Genomic DNA, 12594 nt, shown 5'->3' with positions numbered 1-12594 from the left:
TACACGGCATTTTTTTTACCCCTAAAACACTACCACTTTCAATTTTTTCTTAAGCTATAAGAGACAGAAAGTTGATTCTAAACTCATTAGGATTGAAAGTAGTCAGTTTTTTTTGACGTTTTCTACAAAATTATGCCCACTTATAATGGTCCGATTTCAATACTGTAAAAATATTTGAATTTATCGGCCTCTTTTAAAGGTTATTGGGGGAGTCAATTTTTAATATTTTAATTAAAATTATGTTAAAGTTATATTTGTATTTCTCAAATTTTTAGTATTTTTGGTTATTTTAAGTAAACGTAATAGTTATTCAATTCACATTTCAGTAAATATTAAATAATATAACTATGTTCTTGAAATTTAAAATTTTAACACCATATGAATTTAAATATTTAATACAACCGATTTAAATTAATGCATATAGCATATTCTGAACCAATCGTTGTTTACAAAGATTTAAATTACTACTAGCAATTAATATTTATAATTAATAAATAGTAATATATCTTAGATTACTTCAAAGTTCAAGCGCTATGGTCTAAAGGTTTAATCGTTATAATATGCACAATTCATCGTTATCCGTTTATTTAAGCCAGGAAAGGACCGTACAAGAACGCCGTAAATAACAATCTGAAGGATACCTAGTCGGAATTGCACGTATAAGCCGATATTAATTACTATTTTTTTCTTCTTTAAAATGAATTATTGTTATTTATACCTAAAAAAGTGGTGTCTAGCCAATGTCGTACATCAACGATTGATTTACAAATCACAATTCTGATAAAAACAATTACCCCGTTGTAAACCGTTTAAGGCGTTTTCAATAACTGGTCAACCAAGATGGTATCAAAGGGTCTATAAATCATCTTTAAATAAGTCATACTTGGACTCTATGACCATTTTACGCATTGTATTTAATATAACATTTACTTACAAGTTACATATTATATAGCTATACCGGATTTAACTTAGTTTATATATATATATAAAGATAGAGAGAGAGAGGGCCTGTATACTCTCCACTATGGATATAATTTTTAAACATAAAATATACTATTTTATCCAAAATCTATAACATTCGATATAATATGTATTATTATTTTATTTACCAGTTGCTATTACTTTTTTGCGGATATACAAGATTTAAATTTCCAACTTTTGTTTTTTTTGTGGAATAGCCATTAAAAACAAATTGAGTTAACATATAGAACACATCACCCATGATGACGTGATGTTCGTGTTTATTATAACGAATAGTTATTAAAAATGATCGGCAATGTACCCGTTTACTTTACATAAATAGTAAATATCAAAAGTTATTCGATATAAGAAATAAAAATATCGACCGCCGTTTGTCAATAATATCCACTCACTGTAAAATAATATTTACAAACGAAAAAAAACATGTAATAAGTAATAAAAATAATAAATAGAAGGGTTTACATAAAAAATGTTTTTGGCGTGTTCTAAAATCAATGATGGAAATAAGTTAAAATACCTACATTATATATTGAAAAAATTAAGTAAAATATTATGTACATATTTTTTGGTTGTTACTAATTTTGAAATGTTACAGAGTATAGCCTATAGACGGATTATTTTGTCTAGTGTGTTTAGTGATTTTGTCAAAGGCCTAATTAAACATCATACATATTTACAAAAAACATTTATGAAATCGGATATGTCCTTAAGGCCCCTGGATACCGACCGTTTTTTTCAGCCAAAACACATCTTTTTTTGTCCATCGCGCAGGTCTAGCTAGTGATCCGATTAGCAATTTAAAAACAGATATAAATTTTTTATGAAGTTTACTTGAGATCGATCAGACCGTTTTTTTCAATTTTTTATTTTAACCCTTTCCAAACTTGAATTTGAGTTTTGAAATTTTATAAAATGTTCAAACGTGTTTTATGCGTAGTTTGAATAAGATATCAAAAAAGTACGCTGACCGATCTCAAGTAAACTTCATGACAAATTCAAATTTGTTTTCAGATTACATATCGGATCACTGGTTCAGTCTGTGCGATGGACAAAAAATGTACTAATATATTAACTAAAATAGCTTTTAATCATAGACAAAGTTATTTAAATTAAAAATAATGCCATGATGCTTTTACAAATTAACGGACAAATTAATTGGCATGGTCGAAATGTATTAAAACCACTTTTTTCTTAAATATTGCCTAAACAAAACTCCTTAAAAATGGTCGGTATCCAGGGGCCTTAGCTTTGCTAATTCTAATATAAATTATTCATAAGTCATTTAATTACAATTATTATTCTTTTAATCGGAATTTTAGTATCATAATATGAAATTTAATTTAAAAAATCAGATTAAATTTTTGATAAATATCATCTTATGAGGTATGCATGATTACTCCGTAATAATATGTGGTGCAAGCTACATAACATCCACCAATAATAATTGTGTGTTGTATATAAATTCCGTATACGTTCGTATTTCTGTGAGGTTGCTGAATTTTAGTCGGGCGAGATTTTGTCCACTGGAATTTTGAGATGTAATGGTTTATAGCAATTAGCAAGGGATATTTTACTTCACGAGCTTAGAAAGTCTTCAAAGGCCGTGTCTTACTTCATGGTTTGCAACACCGATGCGGCGAATTGATAAGAAATTGTGATAAAAACAAATCAAAATGATAAAAGCCACGAAAACAAAAATACCGGAGTCTGTTTATACTTAATTCATAATATTTCAATTGAGTAATGATTATATTCAAAATTGAAATGATTAAATAATATACAGCTGCCTATAATCAATACATTTAATTAACTTTTTTACAATAATGCATATTGTGTTTGTCCTGTAGCGTCAGTTGTACATCATAGTAGTGACATGATTTTGTATGCTTTGATATTAAGAACTCGCGATCTCCTACCATTGACATCAACCACTAACTATCATTGTAATGGGGAGAGTGCCATCGATCTTAAAGGAATCAACAGAATTGTGAAAAATGTCTTGAAGAGATCGGACACGACTAAAAACAAATGTTTTCTTCGTACTAATGAAAAAACTTACTAGTTAGTATTTTAAACACTTGCTTCAATGTAATTTTTTTTTTTTATAATTAAAAAACAGTAAATTAATTGCATAGTATAAACCTATTCATAATTTGTCATTAGTGTTTTTATTATATTTAAATAGATGAATAGATGAAAGTAAGACAGAAGTTCAATTAATTAATTGTATTATGGGTGGGTCATATTATGATATGATAACTATAATTTACATATTATTGTTTCTGATCAAATATTTTCTTTTTTAATTAATAACAATCATTAATGATTTAATAAAATATATTTTCAACATTTGATGTGTAGAGATGTTTATTAATGTATTAATTTTTTTTTTCATTTAAATAATATGTAGTTTTTAATATTATATACTTATAGTAGTTGAAAACAATTTACAAATAGTTTTGTCATGCTAATATTCAATTGAATCATATTATGTACTTTGTGTGTATAAAAGTAGTTAGTTTATTAGTAGTTGAAACAAATTTACAGAATTTACAAAATAGATTACACTATTTAATTTTTAAAGCTTAAAGTACATGTTGTCGACAAAAATAAATATAGGTCAAATGAGTTGTCAATTTCAACTTACTTGCAATACAAAAAGGGTTCAATGGCCAAAAACCTATTTTTTCTGTAAAATGTTTTGTGTTTATATTTTCTAATTACATTTTGTGTAAAATATCTTGTTGTGAAGAAAACTTTACACAAAATAATTTCTCTATATTAATTAATGTCTACTAATATATGTGTAAGTAATGATTGTTTAATTTTGCAGTTTTCTACCATGTTTAAACATCATATGTATGGCAATGTGCATCTCATCATACCCTGAAATATTAGCATACAGCTTTTTAGAAGAACTAGCCGGAGAGTTCACAAAAAGATATGACCGTTATAAGGTTGAACAAGCTTTAAGGCCGTACAGTCTTATTGAATTTGGTAAATTTTATTACTAGTTTGTTGTAAACTTGGGTTTTCAAGTTGTTTAATGTTTTTTTTTTTTTGCATTAGATACTACAATACATCCTATACAGCAAACGTACAACAAACCACAACAACTCACTGCTAGAATTAACTTAGCTGAAATTACACGAGATATCAGTTTGGATCCACCTCAAGAAGTGTTCATTGTTGAAGCCAATTCTATCAATAAGAATCTTACGCCCCAAGTTATTCCTCCAACTGTTAGAGGTAGAGTATATGAATATGTTTAATATTACATTAATTATTTGAAAAAAATTAATTATATAAAATGCTTTTTATTTTGACTTTAGTTGGACCATTACCTACGTTAGAACCGTTATCGTTTTTGGATAAAACAGCTATTACCTTAACATTATTTCTAATCGCCTACAGTATACTTGATGTGTTGGCAATCTTAAATAATTGGACTTCAGAGGTAAAAATAATTTATTTTTGATATGACTAACTAAATCCAGTGATGAATTCTTTGTGTTGAGACATTCCAAATTCTTTAGTATAAAAATCCCTTCAGATAATATCATTTGGTCAATCCGACTAAATCAGGTGTCGCATACAGGGTGTCTCTCAAAGATTTAAGAATCACTAATTAAATCAATTTTGTTCTAGTGAATATTTTTAAGATTTTTTTTAAAAATTAATTTATACTCATTTGCGCTATAAATACCACGGTTTGTACTGCTCTTAACTTTTACTTTTTTTAATAATTTTGTATTACATTTTTTTTTTTTTTGTAACTTAGAGTCAAGATAGCCATTATGAATTATGAAATATGAAGAATAATTTGCTGACAATTTTAAGTGGTCAATAACCAGTTTTGGATAATTACTTTTTATGTTATTTAAGTTTAAAGTGTAGGATGGTTGGTAGAGTGAGGTAGAGTAATACTTGCAGATAAAAATAACTCTACGCACTTACTCTACCGCACTCCACCTCCCATCCTACACTTCAAACTTAAGCAACTTTAAAAGTAATTATCTTTTTTGACCAGTCAAAAATTCCAGCAAATTATTCTTAATAAAATGGCTATCTTAAATTAAAAAAAATCAAAGTAACCAAAAACAAAATTTAAACAGTTAAGAGCAATACAAATCAAGGTGTTTATAGCGCAAATGAGTATAAATTAATTTAAAAAAAAAAATCTTAAAAATATTCACTAGAATAAAAGTTATTTCATTTGTCTAATCTTTGTGGGCCACCTGATAGGATTTTAGTCAGACGACATAGTCCGTCTTACATCTCTAACCAAACTATCCTGTTAGATCGTGTTTATTGTTTTGCATAAATAGTGTTTACAATTTTTATTTAATATTTATTGTTATTACAGGAAGACAATATATCGTTGGATAATGGTTGGCTCAATATCTGTTGTATTCTTTTACGTCTTGCTCAATTATATGTACTGACACAAAAACAATTGTACAGATGGGGAAAAGGATGGACTTTATTTATTATATTATTAGGTTTTTGTTGGTTTTTATATAGCAGTGAAGACATATGGGGTATAGCTGTAGTTATTAGCATTACTTTCTTAACGCATGTATGCATATTAAGACGGAAAATTGCCATAAAGTTACCACAATATCAGATATAAATATTCATGTAACAATGGAAAATAAATTATTTTTTTAACCATATATGTACATATTTAACATTAACAAGAACTGTTACCTATGTACACTAGCACAAATATTGTTAACTATATAATGTGTTTTTATTGTAACTGCAATGATTTTTTTGTACTAAAAATTATGAAACAAATACATATTTATTATATTAATGATTAATGTAGTTTAATATTTTATTTATAAGTTTTGGCTTTTTTGGTTGTATAAGATGGCTTTAACAAAAAACAATCACTCCTTGTAGAGTAATCAGATTTTGATATTTTTATTTATTTAACGAATAGACGTCCAAATGAAAAGAGGAAGAGTTCTGATAATGCACATCGACCACCTATTTTTGATTCGTTCATAAAAAATGACCAAATTTAAAGGTTAAAACATAATACTTTAGTAATATTGTCTTATTACAGTGCATAGATATCAAATTGTTCAAAATCACATTACTCAGCAAACTGCAGGAGACTTCCCTGGTATAAAAGTATAACAAACCCTTTAGAACATATAACATAGCTTACTTTAGCAGAATATAAATATATAACATTTAAAAATGCCTTAACCGTTATAATACTATAATGAGACGTAGTAAGTAGTAACTCCAATAAAAATATATTTCCTACTTTATAATAAATTAAAAAATAGTAAAACTTTTTATTTGTACAAACGTGTTATTTTTTTTAAACAGTATTTAGGTTGATTATATTAACATATACTGAAATAAACTCTTGAGTAAGATTATATTTCTGTAATTAGATGTAGAAGATAAAAATATAGAATAATGTTTTGGACAGATTAATTTTTAACAACAACATAGCATAATTTGTGTGTATCACACTTATTTAAATAACAATAATATTTATAAATTAAACAGAATTGCAAATAAATCAAATCTATTTGAACAAATTACAAAAAATAAAACAAAGTAGAGCTTTAAATAATAATACACCTTTATAACTTAATAGTCACTCAAAGATTAACAGTAAAAATCATCAAACAAAGCATCATCACTCATCTCTTCGAAAATGCTTTGGATGACGGATACTTCATTATTTACATTTTTTTCATCAGTTTTGTAATCGTCACATTCATTTCTTATTTTCTTTGCAGGTGGCTCTTCTGGCACACTGCAGGGATTGCTTTGCAATAAATGTTGTGCCATTGGTATTTTAGGTTTAAAGAAACCCTTTGAAGAGTCATTAGGAATACTTGATAATTGTTCTATAGCTGAAGATCGATGACAACCTTGTTCAACATTTAATTCGACTGAACTATCATGAAATTTTAAATTACTCAGAGCAGCACTTCGATCTATAATTTCACAATGCTCCGTTTTATTCATATTTTCCAAATTAATCACATTCCATCGTTTAGCAGCATCGACAATTTGTTTGTTTGTTAGATTTGTCAAACGTGTAACTATCACTTCCTTATTATCATCTAAAATAAATAAATATATACCCAATAAAAAGCTTTTTAGTTTAGATAACTTTAATTTTACCAGCTGAATAACTGTATACAGAGATCATATGATCACTTGTAATGTTTAGAGTAAACCCCTTTACAATTCTTTGACACGACACGCCAACATTTGATAAAACTAAAACAGTTCCTGCTTTTAATTGGCTACTGAGTTGGGCCCAAACGTCTCTATGAATAGTTCCTCCGATTTGTCCGGTTTTATCAGCTAAAAGTACTGTAGGATCTGGAGATAAGCAATCGATTTCTTGAACTACAGAGACAAAAAATGGTATTTTATAAGTGAAAAATCGGCCAGAGGCTGTAAATGGAAGCAACTTTTGTTTTATCCAAGCCACATTATATTTATCTAACAAAATATTAATATCCGTAGTAATAAAATCAGATAGGAACTGTTGATAAGGCGATGAAGTAAATGATGAATCGTTTAATGGAACACACAATGTCTAAAAATGAACATAGAACAACATTAGTTTATAATCATAATCCAAAAATAAATATATGTAAAATATAATACTCGCTTCTTCATTTTTTTCATTTTCTATAATATTTGTTGATACATCTAAACACTCTAAACTTGTGGGATCGTCAAAAATTACATTTTCCTAAAATAAAAAATAAAAAAAGGAGTAGTAGTAGTAGCTATTATGAAAAAAAATACTGATTACTTATCAAGAACTGTTTATATTTCTTATTATACTAAAACCGAGTTTTTATTTTTTTTATAAATAAATAATTGAATTTGTCAAACATTTCAAGTGCCAAAGTATAAAAATTGAACTTTATAATTTGATTTGTATTTTATTCATTACCGGAAACACTTAAACATCTTTTTTAAATGTTAAATACAATTGTTTTTTTTTTAAAGTTATAAATAACTATTCCTTACTTGAATTTCCTTTTTAATCTCATGTTAATATTTAATTGATAGTCAAGAATTTTATACATCTTACATTTTCTGATAAAAGTCCAGCGGGTCCTGGAAATTTCCGTGAAGTACTTTTTGGTGTTGTTGACTTTACACTGGTTACAGTTGTGTTAAACGAGTTAATGGACATTGATTTATTATTATCTATAAATAAAAAACACACATGAAAGTAAATTTTTGTGTATAATGAAAATCCTTTGAGTAATTTTTACTTGTAATTTGAATTTAAACTACTATTAATAATTATAATTGCCTTTTTATATAATTTGTTAACACAATTTTTAATAATATGGCAAAATGTATAATATATACATTTATTTTAAATTACCTTTAGTGTGAAATGCTTTAAGTGGAGTAATATTATTATTTTCTAATTTGCTATCTGGTACCGCTACTGAATCAATTTGGGTATAAGAGGAGTTTAAAAATGCCTATAATGTTTAAAGGGTACTATTTTTAAATAAATGAAAAATTATACTGAAATAAATTTAGTTTGAACAATATTTAAAATTATACAACATAATATTGACATTAAAAATAAGTAGTGGTTATAACTGGTACATTTTTTATACTTACTTCATCGTCTGAATCAAAATCAGTGTCTAACTGAAACAGTGATGTACTAGCTTGTGAATTATAAAATAGCTTGCTTGTGTTTGATTTACTATCAGCCCTATTTGTGGACACCTAAAATGTGGTTTTATTAAGCATGTAAAAACTTAATTAATTTGTTATCACTTACACTGTTTTTTAAATTATTAATGTTTGATCTTTGGAAAGGTGATATGTTCTCTTTAGATTCAACATTTTGAGGTTGTAAGGGTTCTAATTCACTAATTGAATTTGATATATTGAAAAATGCCTATGTAACAGAGTATGAATATGTAAAACGTTATATGTAAAGAATACTGTAATAATAAATTAAATAGTTTAGTACATCGTCATCTTCTTCTATGAGTACGTTAGATGTGCATGACGTTGTCTTTAATGGTGATATGCCTGTCACCATTTGAGTACTAAGAAATACCTGCAAACAAAGGTTTCAAAAATATAAATTTTCATTTGACAGAAAATAAATGTAGACAATAGGTCATGTCATTTTGTTTTTCTAATCTATTTGTTTTATTCATATGAATTGCTCACTTCGTCATCTAAATCAAATTCTTCATTAAGTTCGAACATGATTGAAACTGTTGTTTCAACAAGCAATCAAACATTGATTCTTTTTTGAGAAATAATAATATTTATTTGACTTATAGTAACAACATTATCTATAAGTGTAAATATATATAAATATTATTTATAACTATGAAGTAATGTTTTTATAATGAACCAATTAGTCACTCATGAACTTTTTTGTTGACGGATACTTTAAATTATTCATTTTTACAATTAAAGTATAAACAATTATAATTACAGATGAGTTTTCAAATTCATGTGTACAATATAGTCATGGCGCGCACTGGTTAATTACAATGATTGCATATTATTATCTGTTTACAGCTGTTTATCACCAAAACAAATTTGCAAGATTACCAACTGCCAGTCGGTCGGAAGCAGTATTTAATATACTCAGCTATGATAATGCTATAAATCTATCGTCTATTGATACAAATGTTTCATAATTTAAGTATAGATTGGGTACAACATTAGCATGAGTATTTATTCATTTTGTTGTCAACTACATTGCTAATTGATAATTACAATTTATAAAATGTTTTTAGAAAAAAAAGAAATACATTTTGTGTTTTATCATACAATATATTATTATAATATAGTTTTTTACAATGGGCACACTGTACATGGTATAACCTCAACAATAAACAATTGCAGAAACTCTCATTTGTACTTAGTTAACACTTCACTGTTTATTTCTGTTTTTTCGTTAAAACTGAGGTCCTAATCCTATTAAAAATGGTAAGTTTTATCCAAATTTATCTGAATGATCCTCTAATGTTTGTTATTAATTGTTTCATTATTATATTTTAACAGTTTTATAAAAAAAAAATCTTAAAAATTGTTCATATTCAATTATAGATTTGTGTTTGGTTTAGATCTTAGACCTTTGACACTTGTTCGGACGTCGAATAACTTGCACGCAAACTTAATATTAATTGTTAATATAATATTATTTTTCAGGCCAAACGTACGAAGAAGGTAGGAATTGTAGGTAAATATGGTACCCGATATGGTGCTTCGCTGCGTAAGATGGTCAAGAAGATAGAAATCACCCAACACAGCAAATATACATGTTCATTTTGTGGAAAAGTAAGCTATTCATGATCTTTTATGTTTTTTCAAATTAATATTTATAGTGCAACTATGGGCATAGAAGATTTTAACTACTACAGTGCACAATATTTAAATGGATATAAATATTTAAAAATGAGTACTACATAATAATATATTTAGCTCTGTCTAATTCAACTCTAAGACAACATTCATCATGTTGCTATATGTTTTGCTTTTAAATTTTAGTTTCAAAAGTTCTGACTAAAAATAAACAAACAATTATTATCGATTATATTATAATAAAAAATGTTTATACATAGGTTATTTTTTCAACATTTAAGTATATCATCAAACATTTTTTAAATAACTGAAAATTATCTTATTTTACACATAATTATTTGAACTATTTTGATTACTGTGGTTGTTTTTATCCCAATTTTTCAACTTTTCAATGAAAACGAAAAAACCAATTTTTTAAATTATTAACTAAATTTGAATGACTATTACTCTGGAAGGTGCTTACTTATTTTGAAATACCTATCTATTCTCATTATAAAACCATATACCGGTACGGTGTGGCGTAGTGGACACCGCAGCTGCCGCAAGGCGCCTGAGGTTAAGCTGCAACTGGTACCGCTTGATCCCGGATGGGTGACCACCTGGGTTTTTAGTGGCAAACTACAACACTAGGCCGACCGGTGAGGACCAAGTTAGCTATAATCCCGGTCAATAAGTCCACTCAAAAATTATTTTATAAAACCATATTTGTTTTGATTCGATCAGGTTTAGTTTTTGTGTTACAGCTACTTCCAGTAAAATTTAATGTTTATCGTTATAACTCACTTTTTGGATTCAAGGTGTTTTGTTTTCCAGTAAAGTGATTGTGTTTTATGTTTGTCGAGTAAAGTGATTCTTGCATAATATCAAGAAAGTGTAAAAATGACCCGGATAAGTTTTGTTATATTTGTGGTGAAATTACTTTTAAAACTTAACTGAGAAAACTTTCACCAATAGTAAAAAATGTTTATAAACGTTATTTTGACTTTCCTGTCGGGCAATAAGAAGTGTGGGTTCCTCACATGTTTCGTGTTACAAGTGTCAAACTTCTTACTGGATGGGAAAAAAGATCTCGACTTTCGGAATTATAATGATTTGGATGGAACCCACATTCATTACAATAAAACTATTCGTATCCAAATTATTCTAATACAAATTCTTTTATACTAAACCTCGTTTCTAACATAATTAGTCAAAAGTTTTCATGTTCACACAAAAAGTGAATTTTTGTTGACCAGTGTTATTAGTCTGTATTTATATGTCTAATAAGTTTTTTTAAACTTTAATAATTGGGGTATAATCATTATTCATTGTTATAATTCTTGTGTTACAGGAATCAATGAAAAGGGCTTGCGTGGGTATTTGGTCGTGCAAACGCTGTAGAAGAACCGTAGCAGGAGGAGCATATGTATATTCCACAACAGCTGCCACTACTGTTAGGTCTGCTATCAGACGTTTGAGGGAAGTCAATGACTTGTAATTTTTAATGATTGATTATTAACTAATATATACTTGTCTACGCAAAACATGCATTTTTTTTTTAAATGTTAATTGAAAGTTGATGAGACATTAATATTAGCATGATAGGTTTGTTTAGTTGATTTAATGTTACACATAAAAAAAAATTGGTTTTCTTACAATTTGTATTATTATACAATTTTTAATCTTCGCTTTATACAACTATCGAGTAGGCGAAAAGACATTTTTAAAATATCCTTTAAGTCAAATTAACTTTTATAATATTAATTATTTAATTAATATTAACTTATTCAGTGTTAAAAAGTAGCTTATCAACTTTCTATTCATACATGTTTTATTTTAATATTTTAAATTATTATTCACATAGTTAATTAGTTTTGCATTACATGCATTTCACTAATTTTTTTGTTTTTATAAATAATTTTATGATACAAATAAAGGTGTAGTTATTAATTTTATTTTAAATTATGCAAAGAGTTGGGCCGACTTGAAATTGAATTGCTGTTAACTGTTAAGGGTTTCTATATTATTATTTAAATAATTTTAAAATTTAATAATAATTATTTAAATAGGTCCTAGGCATTAATAATAATCTTATTAATTAAACAATTTGTAACACATTTTTTGTTTATTTACAACAAAATAATATAATATACTTGTAGATGGTTAGAATATCCTTAGTCGCATAACAACTTTAATTAAATATAAAACAAATTATAGATATTTGCCAGAAAAGTGTATAAATAATGATAGTCTCTGCACATCTGTAAAATGAGTCTG

At 26.9% G+C, this 12594-nt stretch overlaps 3 protein-coding genes across 3 annotated transcripts; 2 read left to right on the top strand and 1 right to left on the bottom strand.

The window, feature by feature from the left end:
- The first annotated feature begins 2660 nt into the window (after positions 1-2660).
- Positions 2661-5764, top strand: LOC126836016 (vesicle-trafficking protein SEC22a-like). The gene is made up of 5 exons (XM_050568959.1): positions 2661-3042; positions 3815-3978; positions 4051-4230; positions 4314-4438; positions 5348-5764. Exons 1-5 carry the CDS (start codon positions 2855-2857, stop codon positions 5612-5614), a joined length of 924 nt encoding a protein of 307 aa, XP_050424916.1. The 5' UTR covers positions 2661-2854; the 3' UTR covers positions 5615-5764.
- Positions 5765-6344: 580 nt separating this feature from the next.
- On the bottom strand, positions 6345-9490 carry LOC126836013 (uncharacterized). The gene is made up of 9 exons (XM_050568954.1): positions 9190-9490; positions 8984-9073; positions 8789-8908; positions 8623-8733; positions 8375-8477; positions 8072-8190; positions 7640-7723; positions 7141-7564; positions 6345-7079 (listed from the first exon to the last, which is right to left on the bottom strand). The coding sequence occupies exons 1-9, from the start codon at positions 9226-9228 to the stop codon at positions 6616-6618; spliced, it is 1554 nt and encodes a 517-aa protein (XP_050424911.1). The 5' UTR covers positions 9229-9490; the 3' UTR covers positions 6345-6615.
- Positions 9491-9821: 331 nt separating this feature from the next.
- LOC126836012 (60S ribosomal protein L37a) lies at positions 9822-11861 on the top strand. The gene is made up of 3 exons (XM_050568953.1): positions 9822-9963; positions 10186-10314; positions 11669-11861. Exons 1-3 carry the CDS (start codon positions 9961-9963, stop codon positions 11813-11815), a joined length of 279 nt encoding a protein of 92 aa, XP_050424910.1. The 5' UTR covers positions 9822-9960; the 3' UTR covers positions 11816-11861.
- Positions 11862-12594: the final 733 nt, after the last annotated feature.

This window comes from Adelges cooleyi, unplaced genomic scaffold (genome assembly GCF_023614345.1).
Source record: "Adelges cooleyi isolate 19-005CV unplaced genomic scaffold, UGA_ACOO_1.1 ACOO_flye_CR_arks_rails_tigmint_CR_PRNA_23, whole genome shotgun sequence".
Taxonomy (NCBI): Eukaryota; Metazoa; Arthropoda; class Insecta; order Hemiptera; family Adelgidae; genus Adelges; species Adelges cooleyi.
Note: the sequence above shows the minus strand (reverse complement) of the source record. Positions and strands in the feature narration are given on the sequence as shown.